This window comes from Stegodyphus dumicola, chromosome X1 (genome assembly GCF_044657685.1).
Source record: "Stegodyphus dumicola isolate Sdum_Otavi_A_Nest chromosome X1, ASM4465768v1".
NCBI classification, from domain to species: Eukaryota; Metazoa; Arthropoda; class Arachnida; order Araneae; family Eresidae; genus Stegodyphus; species Stegodyphus dumicola.
Window position 1 is genome coordinate 199,629,005 of NC_140780.1, and position 16,727 is coordinate 199,645,731.

Sequence of the window (16,727 nt, forward strand, 5' to 3'; positions counted from 1 at the left end):
TTAAATCAATCAGATTAAAAATTAAAAAAAGCATTGTTAAGAACTGTGTGCAATGCTTTTAAATAGCTTGGCTTGTTAGTCAATAATATATTAGATTTTAAAGGTAAATATGTTAAATTTTGCCAAATGGCAAGACTTGAATGAAAAGCGAAACAAGTTTACGACTGACGATATGAAGTCAAAAGTTCTGAAAATAATTTGCAATGGTTCATTGGTATTATTTTATGCAAAATTCAGTAAAATGAAATTTACCCGTTGAAATCAGCACCAAATTAAACTTTGTAAATTCTAGCGCATGTTAAAGGTTGTCTCATCCAGAATTTTATTACTAACCATTCATTTCAGAGCAAAATAAAACAGTAATTGCCATTTATATGACAATCAATATCAAAAATTTAAATCTGCATTTTACGCAACATAGAAAAACTTCAAAAAATCTACTGTTTACCATGCAATTAAGGCATTTTATTCTGCTATCAACTCTACCAATTATTAATTCTATTAAGTATATTCAGTTTACTTTTTCTGCTCAATATATGCAATGTAAAATTTTCCATAAATTTATTCATTTTATTTTGAGGTGAGCTTTTATTCAACTCTCAATGTCAACGAAAATGTTTAGTTCATTTTTTATTCGGTCTCAAAAGAGAAATCAAAATACGTGGATTTATGTACGTGTATTTATGAATCAAAATACATGAGAAATCACAGTGAGAAAAGCACTGCTACCTTAAACTGTGATTATATATAACAAATGCAGTGAATTATAGTTAAAAAATAGTGAAAATATTTATATTTCTGAACTATTTCATATATAACATTTTCAGTTTCGCATATGTGGCAATTTAAGAACTTTTTTACGTATACCAATTTTTTGAAATATCTGCAAATTTTTGTATCTTCAAGGAAAGCTTATTCTTCCACCTTTAGTATATAAGTAATGATAATTTACCAGATAAAATTACTTAATGGGGAATACAGAAAAATATCTAACCACTTACCTTTGTGACTTCATCTGCAAAGAGACTAAAAAAGTAGTTCAGCTAAATCTGCTATAATAAATATTTATAATAATGCTAAATTATGCAATATCTATTAATATTACAAATTTTTGTAAAGCTATTTATTTGGATGAAAAATAAACACATTCAGAAATTTATGGCACTATATTATGATTAACAGAGGAAAAACACTTTTCAAAATTCAAAATAGTTTTTATTAATCCAATTTATCACATTTTATTTGAATTCATGAAAAACAATCTTATATCCATGTATTCTTATGTATATAAGAACTCTTGATAAATTGGATCTCTGTCATTGCCTTTCACAGCACCTAAAATAAAAAAACACTCACAATTACTATATGTGAATATAATTCATAATTAAATTTAAACAAATGACTATTAGAATGCAAATTAAAGGAAGCATTTAAAATATTTTAACATTTAGTACCTATAAACAGAGTAGCAATTATTTGATTTTTCGATTACAGTAAAATAAACATGGGGGTGCCTTTTAAAATTTTTTATGTCAGAAAATAAACTCAAACCACCAGCTGAACATATGAGCAGTTTTATCAATCAGCCACTGGTAGGTAACCTGGATACCGAATCAACATATAAAGTTGCCAAGATAAAGAGAGAAACAAAATTATGATAATCACATCTTACCTATTCATAAAACTATTTTAAATTTAATGTGTAGGCAAGTCCAAAAAGAGTGAGAATGAATTTATTTTGCAACACAAAGTAAAGTCTTGCAGGAGCAAAAAAAACTTGTCTCATGAGATTGGCAAGTAAAAAATAATTAACTGCATCTGGTAACATTTATCTGACAACACATAAGTAATTGTTAGCTACGTGCAGAAAATAAAATCTGATCAGGGGCGTAGCTAGAGGGGGGCATCTGTCCCCGGGTGCAGAATCCAAGAGGCGCCAAACTGATGTTAGAACATTTTTAGAATTAAATGTTTTCCATCCTTGGCAAGCAGTAGGGGGCGCGAAATCTTCAGTTGTCCCTGAGCGCTGAAAACCCTAGCTATGACTCTGAATCTGATCATGTTAATGCAATTTTAAACTTTTGAATTTAACCGCAGAAATTTACCAAAGAAGTACTTGTAGCAGTAGTAAATGAAGATGTGGCTAATCTTTACTGTATGGTACACCTTGGTTTCTGTCTGAAAAAAAATCGCAAAGTGGTATTGGTTGTTTGTGAAATGTGGAAGCCCATTGCGTCAAATAAGTTTTTCGGTAACCCTAATGTTGATAATGTTGGCGAAAGTAGCCTTTGGGGGAAAAAAAAACTTTTTTTTTGTCAATAAAAAAAAGTTATTTCTGCAAATACTGCCAACGTGCTGTGATAAATTTAGTTTTGGGCTACTTTTTTTAATAGTAAACCTTTTGTACAGTCCCAGGTTTTTGGTTCTTACCATTCTTTTCAATTGCTGTGTTTGGTTGCACGGAAGTGGTATGGTCTTGTATTTTGAACATGCTATTTATTATTTTGGTGTGGGTACCATCGTTTGAGTATGTCTGAGGTGACTAAGAGAGGAAAAATTTAATTGAATTGCTTACCTGGAGGATGGTGGTGGGAAGCCTAAACATACGCATGTGAAAAAAAAGGTATGTTAAAAAAATGACGTTTCATTAATTTTTTTGTCTCTGTGTGTTAATTTTTGTTAGAAGATTTGTTGTTTAATGTTTTTATGTTAGGAAATATGTATTTTTGGTAACTTATTCCTCTCTGTTTGTGTATTTTTGGTAGTCTGTGTGTTAAGACAGTGACGAATTTTTTCTGGTAACTATGATATTTTTAACTTTTTGATTTTCTTAAAGTGAAAATAGATCAATGTGTACATGGACAAAGTTAAGGCAGTGCACAATGCCCAGTTTGTGCAGTTCTCTGTTTTAATAGGTCGATGTGTACATGGACACAGAGTTTGTGTATGTCTTTGACTTCTTATTTTGGTTTTGTGTAGCGGCCACCTTGAAATTGGTGCCAATCCTCTCAGATGACGATCTTGATATAAAAAAAAGAAACGATCCGCCAAGGGTTACAGTAGAGTAAATTTTTACCAAAGATGTTCTACCATAATCACCATTTCAGTGGTTTAAACACTAGTGGAGCAGTATGCAGAGATGAAGATTTGAGTTTTGTTTACACAGCATGATGGTTTAGGCACTCCAGCCATTACAGTGAACAAAATTATAATAAACATAGCCACAATAATTGTCTATAAATATTGATGTATAACACTGCATTAACTAATATATTTCTTATGCTAGTATATACAGAATCCTTAATCGAAGGGAAAATCAGAAGACTGTGCATGCATTTTCCTTTAACTGAAACATGGATTCGACCATACAAATCTCAGTCTTACGGGACATGCCACACTATGCAGATAGACAGTAAAAAGTGCTTGTGTTGTTTTTATTTGTTAGAGGTATGAAATAAATATACTTCTAGATTTTAATTTTTTCTTTTCTTGTTTTACATTTGGATTACCTATCAAAAGTAAGGAATTTTGATATTATTACAATATCGGAGTTAAAATAACAATTATCGGACATGTTAAAGTAATGAAAATTTTAAATTAGGTTAAAAAGTAACCCTTAATGTGGCATATTTTTGAATTAAACTCTATCGACATTAAAAACAACAAAACGTCCCTCTTTATTAAAGACTTTAATTAACTAATTTTAAATACGGAGCTATGAATGAATTTTTTCCCTCGCATGTTATAATAACTGAAACAAAATTACTCTGATACAGTCAAAATTCCTAAATGCAAGTACATAAAATTTACTTTAGCAATTTAAAGAGATGAGACACACTGAACACATGAATAAATTTCTATCAAAGAATAATTTATTAAATTTGGCCCATTCCATAGTAAACTTTAACCATTAGATTACATTATTACACCATGTTATCAGTTTGAAAAGCAAGTCATATGCCAGATCTTGGATGTAAAAGAAATGCACAAAATAATATACAGATTATTGAAAAATGATGTATACCAATGTTTATAGATATGATTAAATGTAACAGAAAATTTACTGTCACAACCACATTTTTAAGTGAAATGTATTATTTTAACATTTTACAATATTTAAGGTATGGCATTAAATGCAACATTATGTGCCTGGATATAAGTTAGTAAATTAAAAAAAAATAATAATAATCAAAGAATGACTGTCATGAAAAATTTCAAAAACAAGCAGAATTTAATTTAGACGACCTTTAAACACTTATGATAAATAAATTTGAGGATTCTTCACCCAAAATTAAATTATAATTAACTAAAACCAGTTTGACTGACCTTCTACAAAATCCTTCAGCTGCAATTTTTTCTAGCTTGAAAACCAAATTCTTCTCCACATGGTAATAACATCTTAACCAGTTGAAATTCCTGCAGAAAGTTTGATAACACAGTAATAGAATTAATAGAATAGAAAAATCAACACAAAAGTATAGAACATCATTTAAACTTAACATTATTACAAATTTTGGTGCTTTCTGACTATCAGCAAAGCTGTGAAAATTGGCAAAATGGTTAGTTTATGGTTCATATCTACTGCTCTGTTTACAAGTAGTAATTCAAATAAGCACTTTATAAGAAACAAGAAATTTTAGGATGCACACACACAAAAATATATACATTGGTCAATATTCACATATTTTTCATCCAATGGAATACTATTCAGAAATAAAGATTAAATATAAAGCATGTAAATACATGTGTGTGGTATGCACATTCATAGTTTGCTATTATCGTGTGCATACTCTTGCTGTTTTAGCATAAGTTGAAGCTGTGAGGGCAGATGATAAGAAAGTTTCAGAATTTTTCATGTATAAGAAAAGATTGCCCTGACAATAGTATCTCAATTGTTTAGCACTGACATTTACATAGCACATTAGAAATATATAGTAATATATGTATAATAAAAAGATAATTGCATATTATTAATTCATTTTTTAAATGCCAAACTTTAACAATTCTTTCACATATAATTAAACAGAATTCTTCCACATGAACATCTAAAATCCATTCTTAACTAAAGAATAAATAATAAAACCGTGTAAATTTCTTATCAAGCCCATCATTTCCGAAATGTCTACTTCTGAAAGTTCCCAGCATTTCTCAATATATTATTAAATTACTAAACTAAGCATCAATGATCGTCATGTTCGCTAATGTGGCAATATCTTTCACACTTCTTTGTTACCACAAGTAACAAGTAGGCTTCAATAAATCTTTAACTGTTACATGCTACTTTTGTCTAAAATTTGTACATATAAATAAATTAAATGAGCTCTTTATAATATGCTCAAAGAAGTAATTTTGTATGAAAATCTGTATGTTATATATTGGCCTGATTAATGATTCAGGAAATAATTCGGGTTTTCAAAGTGCTTCCAATAATTAAAATTTCAGCTTGTGTCAAAATAAAATCTATAACACAAAGATAAGCAAATTTCCTTATGAACAATGCATTTTAACATTATTCAATCACTGGCAATCACACAGTACTGATTGCTTCAATAAACATTACTGTAACTGTGTTATTTAAAAGACTGTAATGTTTTAATTATTTCTTTAATTAAAACATTACAGTCTTTTCCTCCTTCTAACACCAAAAGAAAACCCAGATAAGAAATATAAAAATATCAGTAAAAATAAATTATATTATTGAATGACACTTTACATTAATTACACTTATGCATATATTATTTTATTATAAATTATTTCAAAATCAAAGAAGAGAAGGGGGAGAAACTTTAATATTGACATTTCTAAAATGATATAAACATTAATCATTTAGTACAGTTTGTTATTTCAGGCAAAAAGAATTCACTTTTCTGGATAGCATTTATATTTCCATCTCACTTTCAATGAAACATTAAGAGAAATGCATATAATTTAAACACCAATTTATTTTATTTATCAGACAGATTATGTCAACTCGAAAAAACCTATCAGTAAAATTCGGTAGTAATAATTCTGAATGTTAGGCAACTTGCAAGATTCAACAAAAATTATCAATACTTTTATTATAATGACAATACTACAGTAACATGAACATAAAATTAAACTGCATATAACTATAAAATAAGCCAGCATATAATAATGGTGCATTGGTTTCTAAAACAATGGACTCGATGAAAAAATACATGTATTATGGTAGCTATTCATATTCTTCAGCTTTTCTAATATTCTCATGTTCACTTTACATAACTAAAGTATCTAAAATACAATAAAAATGCAAACAATATTTATGAGAAAATGTTAAAAGCAATCATAAGCATTTGATTGAATGACCATATTTTGTCTTCCTGCAAGTCGAATCTTAAAATGATATGCAGTTTGAAAAATGCTTAATCCTTTTATAAAATATTCAAAAAAGATTAAAAAAAGGTACTGTTCTGTTATCAGGACCGGGTACAGAATTGTATTTATGTATGCTTGTATATTTGTATGTTTGTGTGTCTACATATACACATCTATGCACATACTTACGAACACAGGTTCATACATTTCCGATTCTGGTCCCCAATAACATAACAATACCCCCAAAAAAACTTGAATTACAAACTAGATTAAGATAATGTTTCAACCATACATATTTTGGACAAAACAATGCAAACTCTTATTTTAATACAATTGTTCAAACTATTTAACATAAATTTATTGCTGCAATAAAATAATAAGCAATCTGATCACACATATTATTTTGAAACTGAATGCATAAACTAGACTAAAAAAAATTCAGTCATAAACATTTGGATAGCAGGGCAAATTAGATATTTGAAAAGACAGCCAGCCATTGAGATACACTAATTCACGACAGAATGGTAACAATTCATAAAGCTGTGACACATTTAACAGTCAAAATGACATAAATAACATAAATTCGAAAAGCAAAAAAAGTAAACATACAAGTATTGCAACTGAACTTACCTTTCATGCAACAAAAAATATCCACACAAGTTAACCTCATGGCGCAGCCATTTTGGATTTCGTTTCAAATTTTTTAAAAAAGTACAATTTTTAAACAAATAAAAGTTTAATATATATTATAGACAAATAGATATATTTATTAATAATAATAATACAATATTATAATATATTAATACAATTAATTACTATGTATACATTTTTCTTGCCTTGGATGAAGCAAATTTATCAATTACTTCATCAAAGTCGATCCTTTTAAATTTTTCTATTTCCACACTTTTAAAAATGCTAGATAACTTAGGGGATCTTGTCCCATCGTTGATTGTAAATATGTCAAAATTTATTTTATTTTGCTGAACGAACGTTTTGATAATGAAATAGTAGAGTATTTGAAGTGCGACTCTTACGCTTGGAAAACTATCCATAGATCTGTGATGCCAATGCCACTGATTTAAAAATTTCGGAGTTCCTATGGTTCAAAACCTTCTACCTCCACATCAGAATTAATAAAAGCGAGCAGAAATAAGAAAAATTTGGTATAAGTGATTTACTTGATGCACATTAGAGGGAGCCACAGGCTCGAGAGAGTTTAGGGATAGAGATGAGAAATAAAAACTAAAGTTTCATAATTTTTTTATAGGTTTTTAAAATTTTTTTGAATTTTATATTTTATACTTTTTTTTTTTTTGGTTTTTTATAATTTTCTATACACAGTACAAACACTAAAGCAAAAAGCGGATAGGAAAGATTTTACGATTAATAGGCTCATTGGCATGTGGCTTGTGTTGGGGAGTGCAAATAATTATTAAGACCGCGATGAAAATATTCATAGGCAGATTTGATATCTGCGGGAGATGTGATTCTTAAGTAAACAGATTGATAACTTTGCTTGAAGATCTTGATAGTGGCAGAGGATGAAATAAGCAATTATATGGCAGCTCGCTGAAGAGACGTCTTCCTTCATGGCGCGGGAGCTGGAACTGATGTTGAGATTCCTTTTCCCACTATTGCCGTGTGTAGCTTGCTGATAGCAAGCTGTATACCGGCTGTCATGAATTAAAAAGTACATTGCAGGTATAGCAAATGCATGAGTGTGTCCGGAGGACAGGATGCAAAATGAAAGAAGGTGTGACTACTTTGTCACGTGAGGCTATAGCGGTGTCTGGTAGGCTGGAGAGATGCTGGTCCAAGTTTCAGGTACAGTGTGCATTTTTACAAATATTCAGTGCATAAACTCATCAAAGTGCATTTTTCTCACAACTAGAAAGACTATATACAAAAGTAAAATTCCGCAGGGAGTCCAGCAGAAGCAGTCAAAGATATCTCTTAGTAGAGGTCTTTTGATTGGCTGTTGAGACATGTATGCGAAAATCATGAGAATTTGCTATTTACAAAATATTAAATTGCAGAGACATAAAAACATACTTTCCAGTAAACTAAAAGTTAAATTAAATAAAAGAAATTTGAAACCAATAGGAGCAGTGAGAGATCTACAGTAAGCAGTAGCAGACTTTAGTTCGTAGTCCCGTGGGAGGTCACCCTCCCGTGCCTTGACCCCGATAGTGGCTGCTTAACTTTAAGCATTTCAGTTTTCCAAGTAAACACAGGGTAAAAACTTAGGTTGGAAAGTTCTGATTTTCATTGAGGATAAATGCAGTAAATGGTCTAAGGTGCCTGTCTTCGTGCAATATTTCATATTCAAAGAGGTTAAATTGACGCATATGATTGCAGTCCTGGGCTTTTCTGAAGAAATTCCGATTTTGCTTTGCGATGAACTTATCTAAGGGGTCGATCTTGAGGTCATCTTGTAGACACTTATTTGTCACGAAATAATGAGCATTCGTAATAATCCTGAGATAGCGGTTCTGCACAACACATAATTTATTGAGGTCAGTTTTGGTCAGGGCGGCCCACGCTGGGGAGGCGTAAGTCATGATCGGTCTGATCGCAGACGTGTAGATGAGCCGCTTTTTTCCCAGGTCGAGAGTGGAGTATTTACCAATAATTGGGAAGAGACATTTGATAATTTGTAAGGCCTTATCCCTGACGTAATTTATATGGTTAGTCCACGTTAAGCGATCATTTATAATCACTCCGAGGTACTTGGCATGGGGAACAATTGGAACAATTTCGTTAAATAGATAAAGTCCTCTTTTGACAGGTGTGTTCCTTTTATTTCTGCGTATGAGGAGAAGTTGAGATTTGGCTGCGTTTATTTGGACTTTCCATTGCGCGCACCATCGTTCAATGCTAGGAATGACATCTTGTAGTTTTTTGATGGCGTGATTCATATTAACAGACTTTACTGCCAGGGCAGTGTCGTCTGCATAACAGGCCAAAATAGCGTTATTTTGAGATGCTTGAGGAAAGTCAGCAGCATAAAATAGATACATATAAGGTCCTAGAACTGACCCTTGCGGAATACCGCTATGGATATTTCTAGACGAGGAGATAGCACCGTTCACACAAACACAAAAAGTCCGGTTTGTAATGAAGGAGTGAATTGTCAAGATCATTTCTCGGTCCACGTTAGCAGTAATTAATTTGGATATGAGCCCCTCATGCCAGACGCGGTCGAAGGCTTTCGCCACGTCCAACATGAGGAGAGCAACACTTTGTTTGTTATGCAAAGCAGAGCCACAAAAGTCAGTAATGCGTAACAATTGCTTCGTAGTAGAAAGGTGCTGGCGGAAACCAAATTGTTCCGGGGGCAACATGTTTAGATAGGATTGCATACGTGAGAGAATAATGCGCTCATAAATTTTTCCGAGCACAGGCAGGAGACTAATAGGTCGATAGCCATCTGGTTTCGTGTGGTCCTTTCCAGGTTTAGGAATTAAAATAATTTTTGCACTTTTCCACTGCTGTGGAAAGTAGGAGTTAAATAAACACGCATTTAAAATGCTAGTGAAATTCGCTACTGCACAGGGAGGTAACATTTTAACTGCAGTATTAGAAATGCCATCATTTCCGGGAGCTTTGCGTGATTTGAGTTTTTTAATAATTTGAGACACTTCTACAGGGGTAGCAAATTTGGGAATATTTCGTGCTGTGGGAGCATTTAGCCAATCTTTCACATGAGTAAGGGTGAAAAGTTCAAAGTTTCTGTCCACAGGCCAATCATTTGGCGTAAATTGTAGTTCCAAATGCGAGGCGGAAACATTTGCTTTATCTTCATTTGAAAGGGCAACAACTCCGTTATGGAAGATGGGACGATTGGTAACAAAATTTGCTTTGAGGTTTTTTATTAAAGTCCAAAGAGATCCGTCACGGAAATCTAAGTTGCACATTTTTTCACACCAGAGTTCGTCCTTGTGTTGCTTCACAGCAGTTTTGATGTCCCGGTTTAGGCGATTTATCGCCCTTTTGGCGACAGGATCCCAGGTAAGGTTGTAAATTTTTCTGAGGCGATTTCTATGCCTCATCATTTGACGTATTTTAGGCGGCAGTCGGAAGAGCGTGTTTGTATTTACAACTGTATCACTAGCATTTTCAATAGCCCTTTGAATTTTTGAGGTAAATGAGGATACTGCAGAGTCGATGTTATCAACACAGATCAAATTTCTGACATCAAGAACACTGTCTTTCATGAAGAGTTCATAGCGCTGCCAGTCAGTAATTTTCCTAGTGGAAGCAGTATTACTTTTGTTCACTCCTAAAGTAGCAATGATCGGTAAGTGATCCGAGGATAGTTCGTGCAATACTTCAAGCGTGATAGGGATAGTTGTGGTGGACAAAACAATATCCAGAATGTCGGAATATTCTATTCTGTCCGAGCGATAAGGGTATTCGTCCGGTGTGTAAATAACAACAGGATGGCTTAAAATGTAATTTTGTAGAGTTTTACCGTTTGTATTTCCTTTACGGCAATTCCATGCGATGCTCTTGGCATTTAGGTCTCCTGCCAGGATCGTAGGAGTATCAGGAGGAAAGATTGAGTCTAGTAGGTTATAAGTTAACACATTATGCGGTGGATTATAAAAAGCACTGAAATAAATATTTTTGTACACCGGAAGGGTAATGCACACTGTAATCAGCTCGCAACCAAAGTCTTTACACTCTTTAACTAGGCAAGATGGTAAATTTCTCTTCACATAGATGGCGACACCTCCGCCTCGATGGCTAGTTCTATCACAGCGATAGATTCTGTAGTTGGAGATATTCAGACTGTAACATCTTTGAGCATGTGTCTCAGTAATGAGCGCGAAGTCAATATCGTGCTCGTACAGAAATTCTTGCAGTTCTGAGATTTTATTGCGGAGACTATTTGAATTCCACACCATGAAGCGGATTAAATTTGCCTTATTAGTGTGTTGGCCCATTATCTGAGATCACATTTTCTTGAGGTAGAGCGTTTTTTTCTTGGGTTAGTTGCTTGAAGAGCAGGGGAAGTCCAGAATTTTGAATAATTGCGACAAAGCTTTTAAGTTCATGTAGAATGGTTTTAGCTTCGCTTACCGTTTCAGGGGCAAGTCCACTGGCTAAGGCTTGCGAGTAGGATTTGTTACTAATTACTCGATCTGCATAAAATGATGGCTGAACCTGAGCTTTAGGCTTTGGAAACTTTTCACAACCACGAAAGTTCGCAGTGTGTCCAGTCATCTTACAATTCGCACACGTAGGGGGAGTATTCTTGTCTTTTTTACATGATGTTGAGAGGGCGTGTCTTGCCCTTTTAGATGGAGGGTAGATGCCGAACTCTCGGCCAATCACGGCTCTTGGTCTCTTCTGTGAGCTGCGAATAGCAGGATCGTATGCTGGAATCTGCTGAAGTGCTCGGTTATCAATCTGTTCAATTTTGAGGAATAAATTTTGACTAAGCTTTTTAATATGATAATCTACAGGTTTAATATTTAGGTCCGAATGAATCACATCTGTACGGACGTACCAGGCTGCATTCAGGGCCATACGTAAGGTTTTACTTTGAAAAGATTGAAGTTTTTTCACATGAGTTTTTGCAGCAGTACCCCAGATTGTACATGCATACATAAAGACAGGTCTTATAATGGATGTATAGAGAAGGATTTTGTTTTTAATTGACAGATTGCTCTTTCGAGCTAAAAAAGGGTAAAGTTGGGCTCTAGCACCTTTCGCTTTGTTGAGAACATTTTCAATGTGAAGGCGCCAGGTTAATTTAGAATCAAGTACAACTCCTAGCTACTTGTAAGAATTTGACCAGGGAACATAGTCATCAAAGAATTTAATATTAATGGAAGGGTACGGGAGGGGGCTACGTTTGAATATCATAGCAGCACATTTAGCAACAAGATCTGTGATGGAGTTTTAGGTTCCGTTTCTTTTTCAACTGCGGAGCAACATCTTGCAGTCACATTCACTGCTCAAAACAATTAGGGGATATTGTTGGTTCGGTAGGAAATAACCATATAATCGACAACCTTTTTAACAAAAGGAAATAGAAGAGATTATAAAGGAAAATTATAACAGTTACAAAGTTGGGAATATGCAAATTTAGTCTGTGACATCGAAAACTATGCGTTTTAGATAAGGAGTAGGAGCGACCTGCAGCATTCCTTTTGTAGTAGGAGATTAAAAACAATTGACACGCGTTGAATGCTTCGTAGCAGTGAATATACGATGTCTCAACAAGATGAGTTGAATCGGTAGCCAGAAAAGCCATCAGTCGTTTACAGAAGAGTCAAATGCAATCCATTGTAGTGGAAGCGTTAGGAGTTTCTTAAAATGTCATTTCCAGACTGTGGAATCGATTTCTGGAAACTGGATATGTTTGAGAAATTCGGGACAAGGTCGTGTTATCGTTTTAAAATAAAAAGTGGGAGCTACGTGCATTTCGTTTAAAAAAAAATAAATAAAAATATATATCTTAGAGAAATAAAGTGGTCAGAAAGAACGTTTTGTATGCGGAGCTATTTGGTTGATGTACTGCAAACATTTTATTACACATTTAATCAGACAAATCAGGAAAATAAATAACTAATTATAATACCATAATTTTTTAATCTTAAATATATTTTCCAAAAATCGATCAAAATTAAAATTGAAATTTTCCAGAAAATCTTGTTTGGAGACCATTTGACGCACTTTGCGAGCGGCGCCCGGGGCATCCTACACCCCCTTGCCCCCCCCTCGCTACGCCACTGCACCCATTAGGCTTGCTGAATGCTTTGAGGCAGTGTTATCGATCTGTTATTTTATTGCTAATCGTGTTCAACAGGTAAGATAACAACAGGTACAGGTAAAAGTGGGCAGAACACTAGAATTTCACTATTCGTCACACAGATATAGCTCACAGCGCTAACTGTGCAGCTCCGCTCCAGTTTTGTGAAGGACACTCCAGGGAATTGTTCAAGGATCTGTCAGCTTTCTCCCGTGCCGCTAAACGTGTCAACGGGAATGTCGGCTCGCCAGTGCTTTAACACAGTCATTATACACTTACAAACATCCATGTCTTCTCGGAGATTCGATGCTGACACATCGGTACAGCAGCCAGTGTCGTCAACCACTACACTAAACAAGGCGGGAGTAATATCATAATACTGTAAAACTAGTTTGTTTATTATTATGTTTCAGCCTTTTAAAAGCTTTTTGATGCACTGCATTCCAATTCCAAACTATCTGGTTTATCATCTGCCTTCTAAACATGATTTTAGTAAAAGCACAATGTTTATTTTTTCAGGAATATCTACAGGATTACTTCCAAGCCTTCACTTCAGGTGTTGGCCGCCCCACCAGGGCATAAAAGCACTGAATCATGTAAATTCGATCCCAATAAAAATATCTGGCTACATTGCTCGTTTTCATGGTTCTTCCACATGTATAATGTGGAAAAAAGAATCTGATAACATATGTAAATAACAAGCCAGTTTCTGTTAGAAAGTCCTCCGTGAAAGAATCGCTTCCCTTAGGCAGATAGCTCTTGCGTGCTTTGCCATATTTGAATTAACCTTCCGTTCACACTTCCATAGGAAATATACCCCGTACCCCGGCAAAGAAACCTAACAACGAACTGCAGGATTTCTCTACTGGAATATGAATGTGAACAATAGACAGGATATTTCACAGGAAGAAGCTGCTGTTCAGGCAGAAGTTGAAGAAACACCAATTGGTCAAATTTTGTAATACAGCATCACTAGCCAGTATACTGATAAACATGCTGTTGAGCAAATCATAAGAACAGCTGACCGAGGCTAAAATTGTCAACCTAATTGCATCAAAATGCTTAAACTTGAAAATTTGCCCATATATAAATAACCCGAACGAAATAACATGAAAAACTGAAGAAATAATTCCCTCCAGAACTCCGGTCTACCACGAAAGCAACTCAGGCTACCAACGAAAATAAAATTAATGAATAGGTAACTCCAAAAGAGACTCTTAAAAGAACCCTAAGTCAATTCTTATAATCCGAAGTTGAACAAATGGACAGATCCGAGGCCCTCCCAGACGAAAATAGAAAGAAGCAGGAGCTAGTAAACAACGACAGCATAAAAGTTATAAACATATAAAATTTTGATTGATACACATGACAATGTGAAGAATATTTAAACCAATTATCATCAAACCAAAAAGTAACATCTCTTTCTTGCTGTCACGTAATATTCCCGATACCATCAGCAAACCTTTACACAAGAACTTTATATCTGAAATATGTTCTAAAATATAGGGGGATAAAATTCTACTATTCTCTACTTCCACACAGCATAATTCAAAAATAAAAAATCCATTTGGAGGACTGTCTGCATATTTTTCTGCTAATCTCATATAATTACCACTTTCAAAAGCAGAGTCATTATAAAAAAATATAGCACTGGATTAGATTTTGCAAGAAAATAGTGTGAAAACAGCTATGTATGAGTAAAACCAATCAAGCAATGATTACTTCCTGATAATTATGCCTCATATAAAAAAGTTCCAAGCACATCCAATTTTTTTTTATGCACAGTGCGAATTCCTGTTAGTTTTTCAACACTTACATTCAAATAGCATTGATACACATCTGCAGCAATTTTAATCAATTTGTAAGGATTATGTTCATTTTATTTAACAGTTAAATTTTGAGTTCAAGTTCCTTTCCTATAACTTCTTAATTTCAACTCACCACTTCTGGCCAGAACGTAGTTTTAAAATCACGTCTGAATGCTAATGAGGAAGAGCGGTAACCGCGAAGTTCTTCTGTCTTAGTGAGAGAGATACCAGATATTCTGGCTAGCACGCGTCCACCTTTTTAGGCTACTCTCTCTTAAGTTATTATTACGCTCGGCCGTACTTTAGGCCCTTGATAGCTTCGCAGTCAATTAGCGTTAAGGGGCCAACTACGTTAGAATCTTGATAGCTTCGGCTATATCTCTTTAGTTAAGATTAGTTTAGTTTAATTCGTAGTCTCTTAAGTTCAAGCCCGAGTATCGGCTTTATTGTACAACTCCAAGACGGAGTTCTGTTAAACCTTATTTGAATAATAAAGGGTCTTTTAACCCAAGTTTATTTACTGTATCACGAACTCGAGCAATTATTCCCTTACTAGTTCTTAAGATTCTTCACATCCAACTGTAACTCAGAATTACACAGTGGGGAATCCTCCAAATTCACGTAATATATTTCAGAAAAAAATTAATATATATTTGATTATAATTGAATACATAGTTGATTTAGAACATGAATGCACAATAACTGATATATATTTTGATAAAGGCACAAAAGTAACAAAATACTACTGATTGAAATGTCATACTACAAACATAAATATTTGGGCAATTGTTTTTTTGTTATTCACAAAAAAAAAAAAAAAAAAAAAAAAAAAAAAAAATGCAATTACTCATGTAAATATTCTTGCTATTATTCATCACAAATTCATTTCAAATGATACTATTATGCATTTACTTGAGAGATAAAAATACATCGAACTTTATACTGGACGAAATTTTGTCACTTTTCTATTTGCGTACATTTTGGCAAATGTTTTGCCACTTCTGAATTTTATCAAAATATTTATTAAAATTTTTTCTGTTAATCAAGAAATGCTTTGTAGTCGTTCCAACAACGTAAAATCACATTCACAGGTATTAGAAGGAAGGACAGCAAGCCAACTTAACTGCACTTAGTAAAAACTTTTGATAATATTATTAATTTTAACTATATTATTTATTTGTTCTTCTCAACCAATAGTGATAGTTATAAGAATAATTTTAATAACTTTATTTTATTCGGTAATGGTCTATTATGTAATAGGATCTTATTGATATAGATATTCTTTTTGAGTTTGTACAGTAACGTTAATATATTATTGTGACTGAGGAAAGCAGTCACATGTTTTGCAATCAGTTTAACATTTTCTAAGTACAATTAACAGCTAACACAAAAATTTCTGATAAGAACAATTTGCCATGATCTAATATTTTATTAATTCATGTGGATCTTCGATATTTTTCAATAGTTTTGTTCAATTGCAACCAAGTTATACACCTCACACACTTTTTTTGTTGACATACATGTTAAAACAGATAACATCATTTGGAATACATTCAGCTGAAAGGAAATCCTTTAACACATCATCGCGTAAATTTATATCAACCGTCTCCCAACTTCTGTCTTCTAGTGGAATCAAGTTGTTAGTGGAACGTTCAAATTTTTTGCCGGCACAATAACACAATTCTTATAACGTAATTTTCTTTCGTTTTCTAGAACTTGTAAAAAGCTTATGTAGTAATTTGATCCAGATAAATCACGATATGCTCCAAGTCTCGTTTCTAAATTATCCGCTTGCAATTTTCTGTGCAATACATAATCCA

At 33.4% G+C, this 16,727-nt stretch overlaps 1 protein-coding gene across 5 annotated transcripts in view; it reads right to left on the minus strand.

The window, feature by feature from the left end:
* The window catches only part of LOC118193764 (uncharacterized), a 74,210-nt gene extending 66,510 nt beyond the window's left edge, over nt 1-7,700 (minus strand). The window contains exons 1-3 of one of the 5 annotated variants that reach the window (XR_015038606.1): nt 6,967-7,537; nt 4,327-4,416; nt 1,194-1,335 (exon numbers count right to left, since the gene is read on the minus strand). Coding sequence is in view for 1 of the 5 variants with exons in the window: in XM_085807944.1 (XP_085664070.1) it covers nt 1,317-1,335; nt 4,327-4,416; nt 7,162-7,388 (336 nt within the window). In the remaining 4 variants the exon portion in view is untranslated. Of the gene's footprint in view, nt 1-1,193; nt 1,336-4,326; nt 4,417-6,966 lie in introns of those variants that run through there. The other 4 variants (XM_085807944.1, XR_015038609.1, XR_015038608.1 and 1 more) reach the window with 4 other exon arrangements.
* Between the last annotated feature and the right edge of the window lie 9,027 nt (nt 7,701-16,727).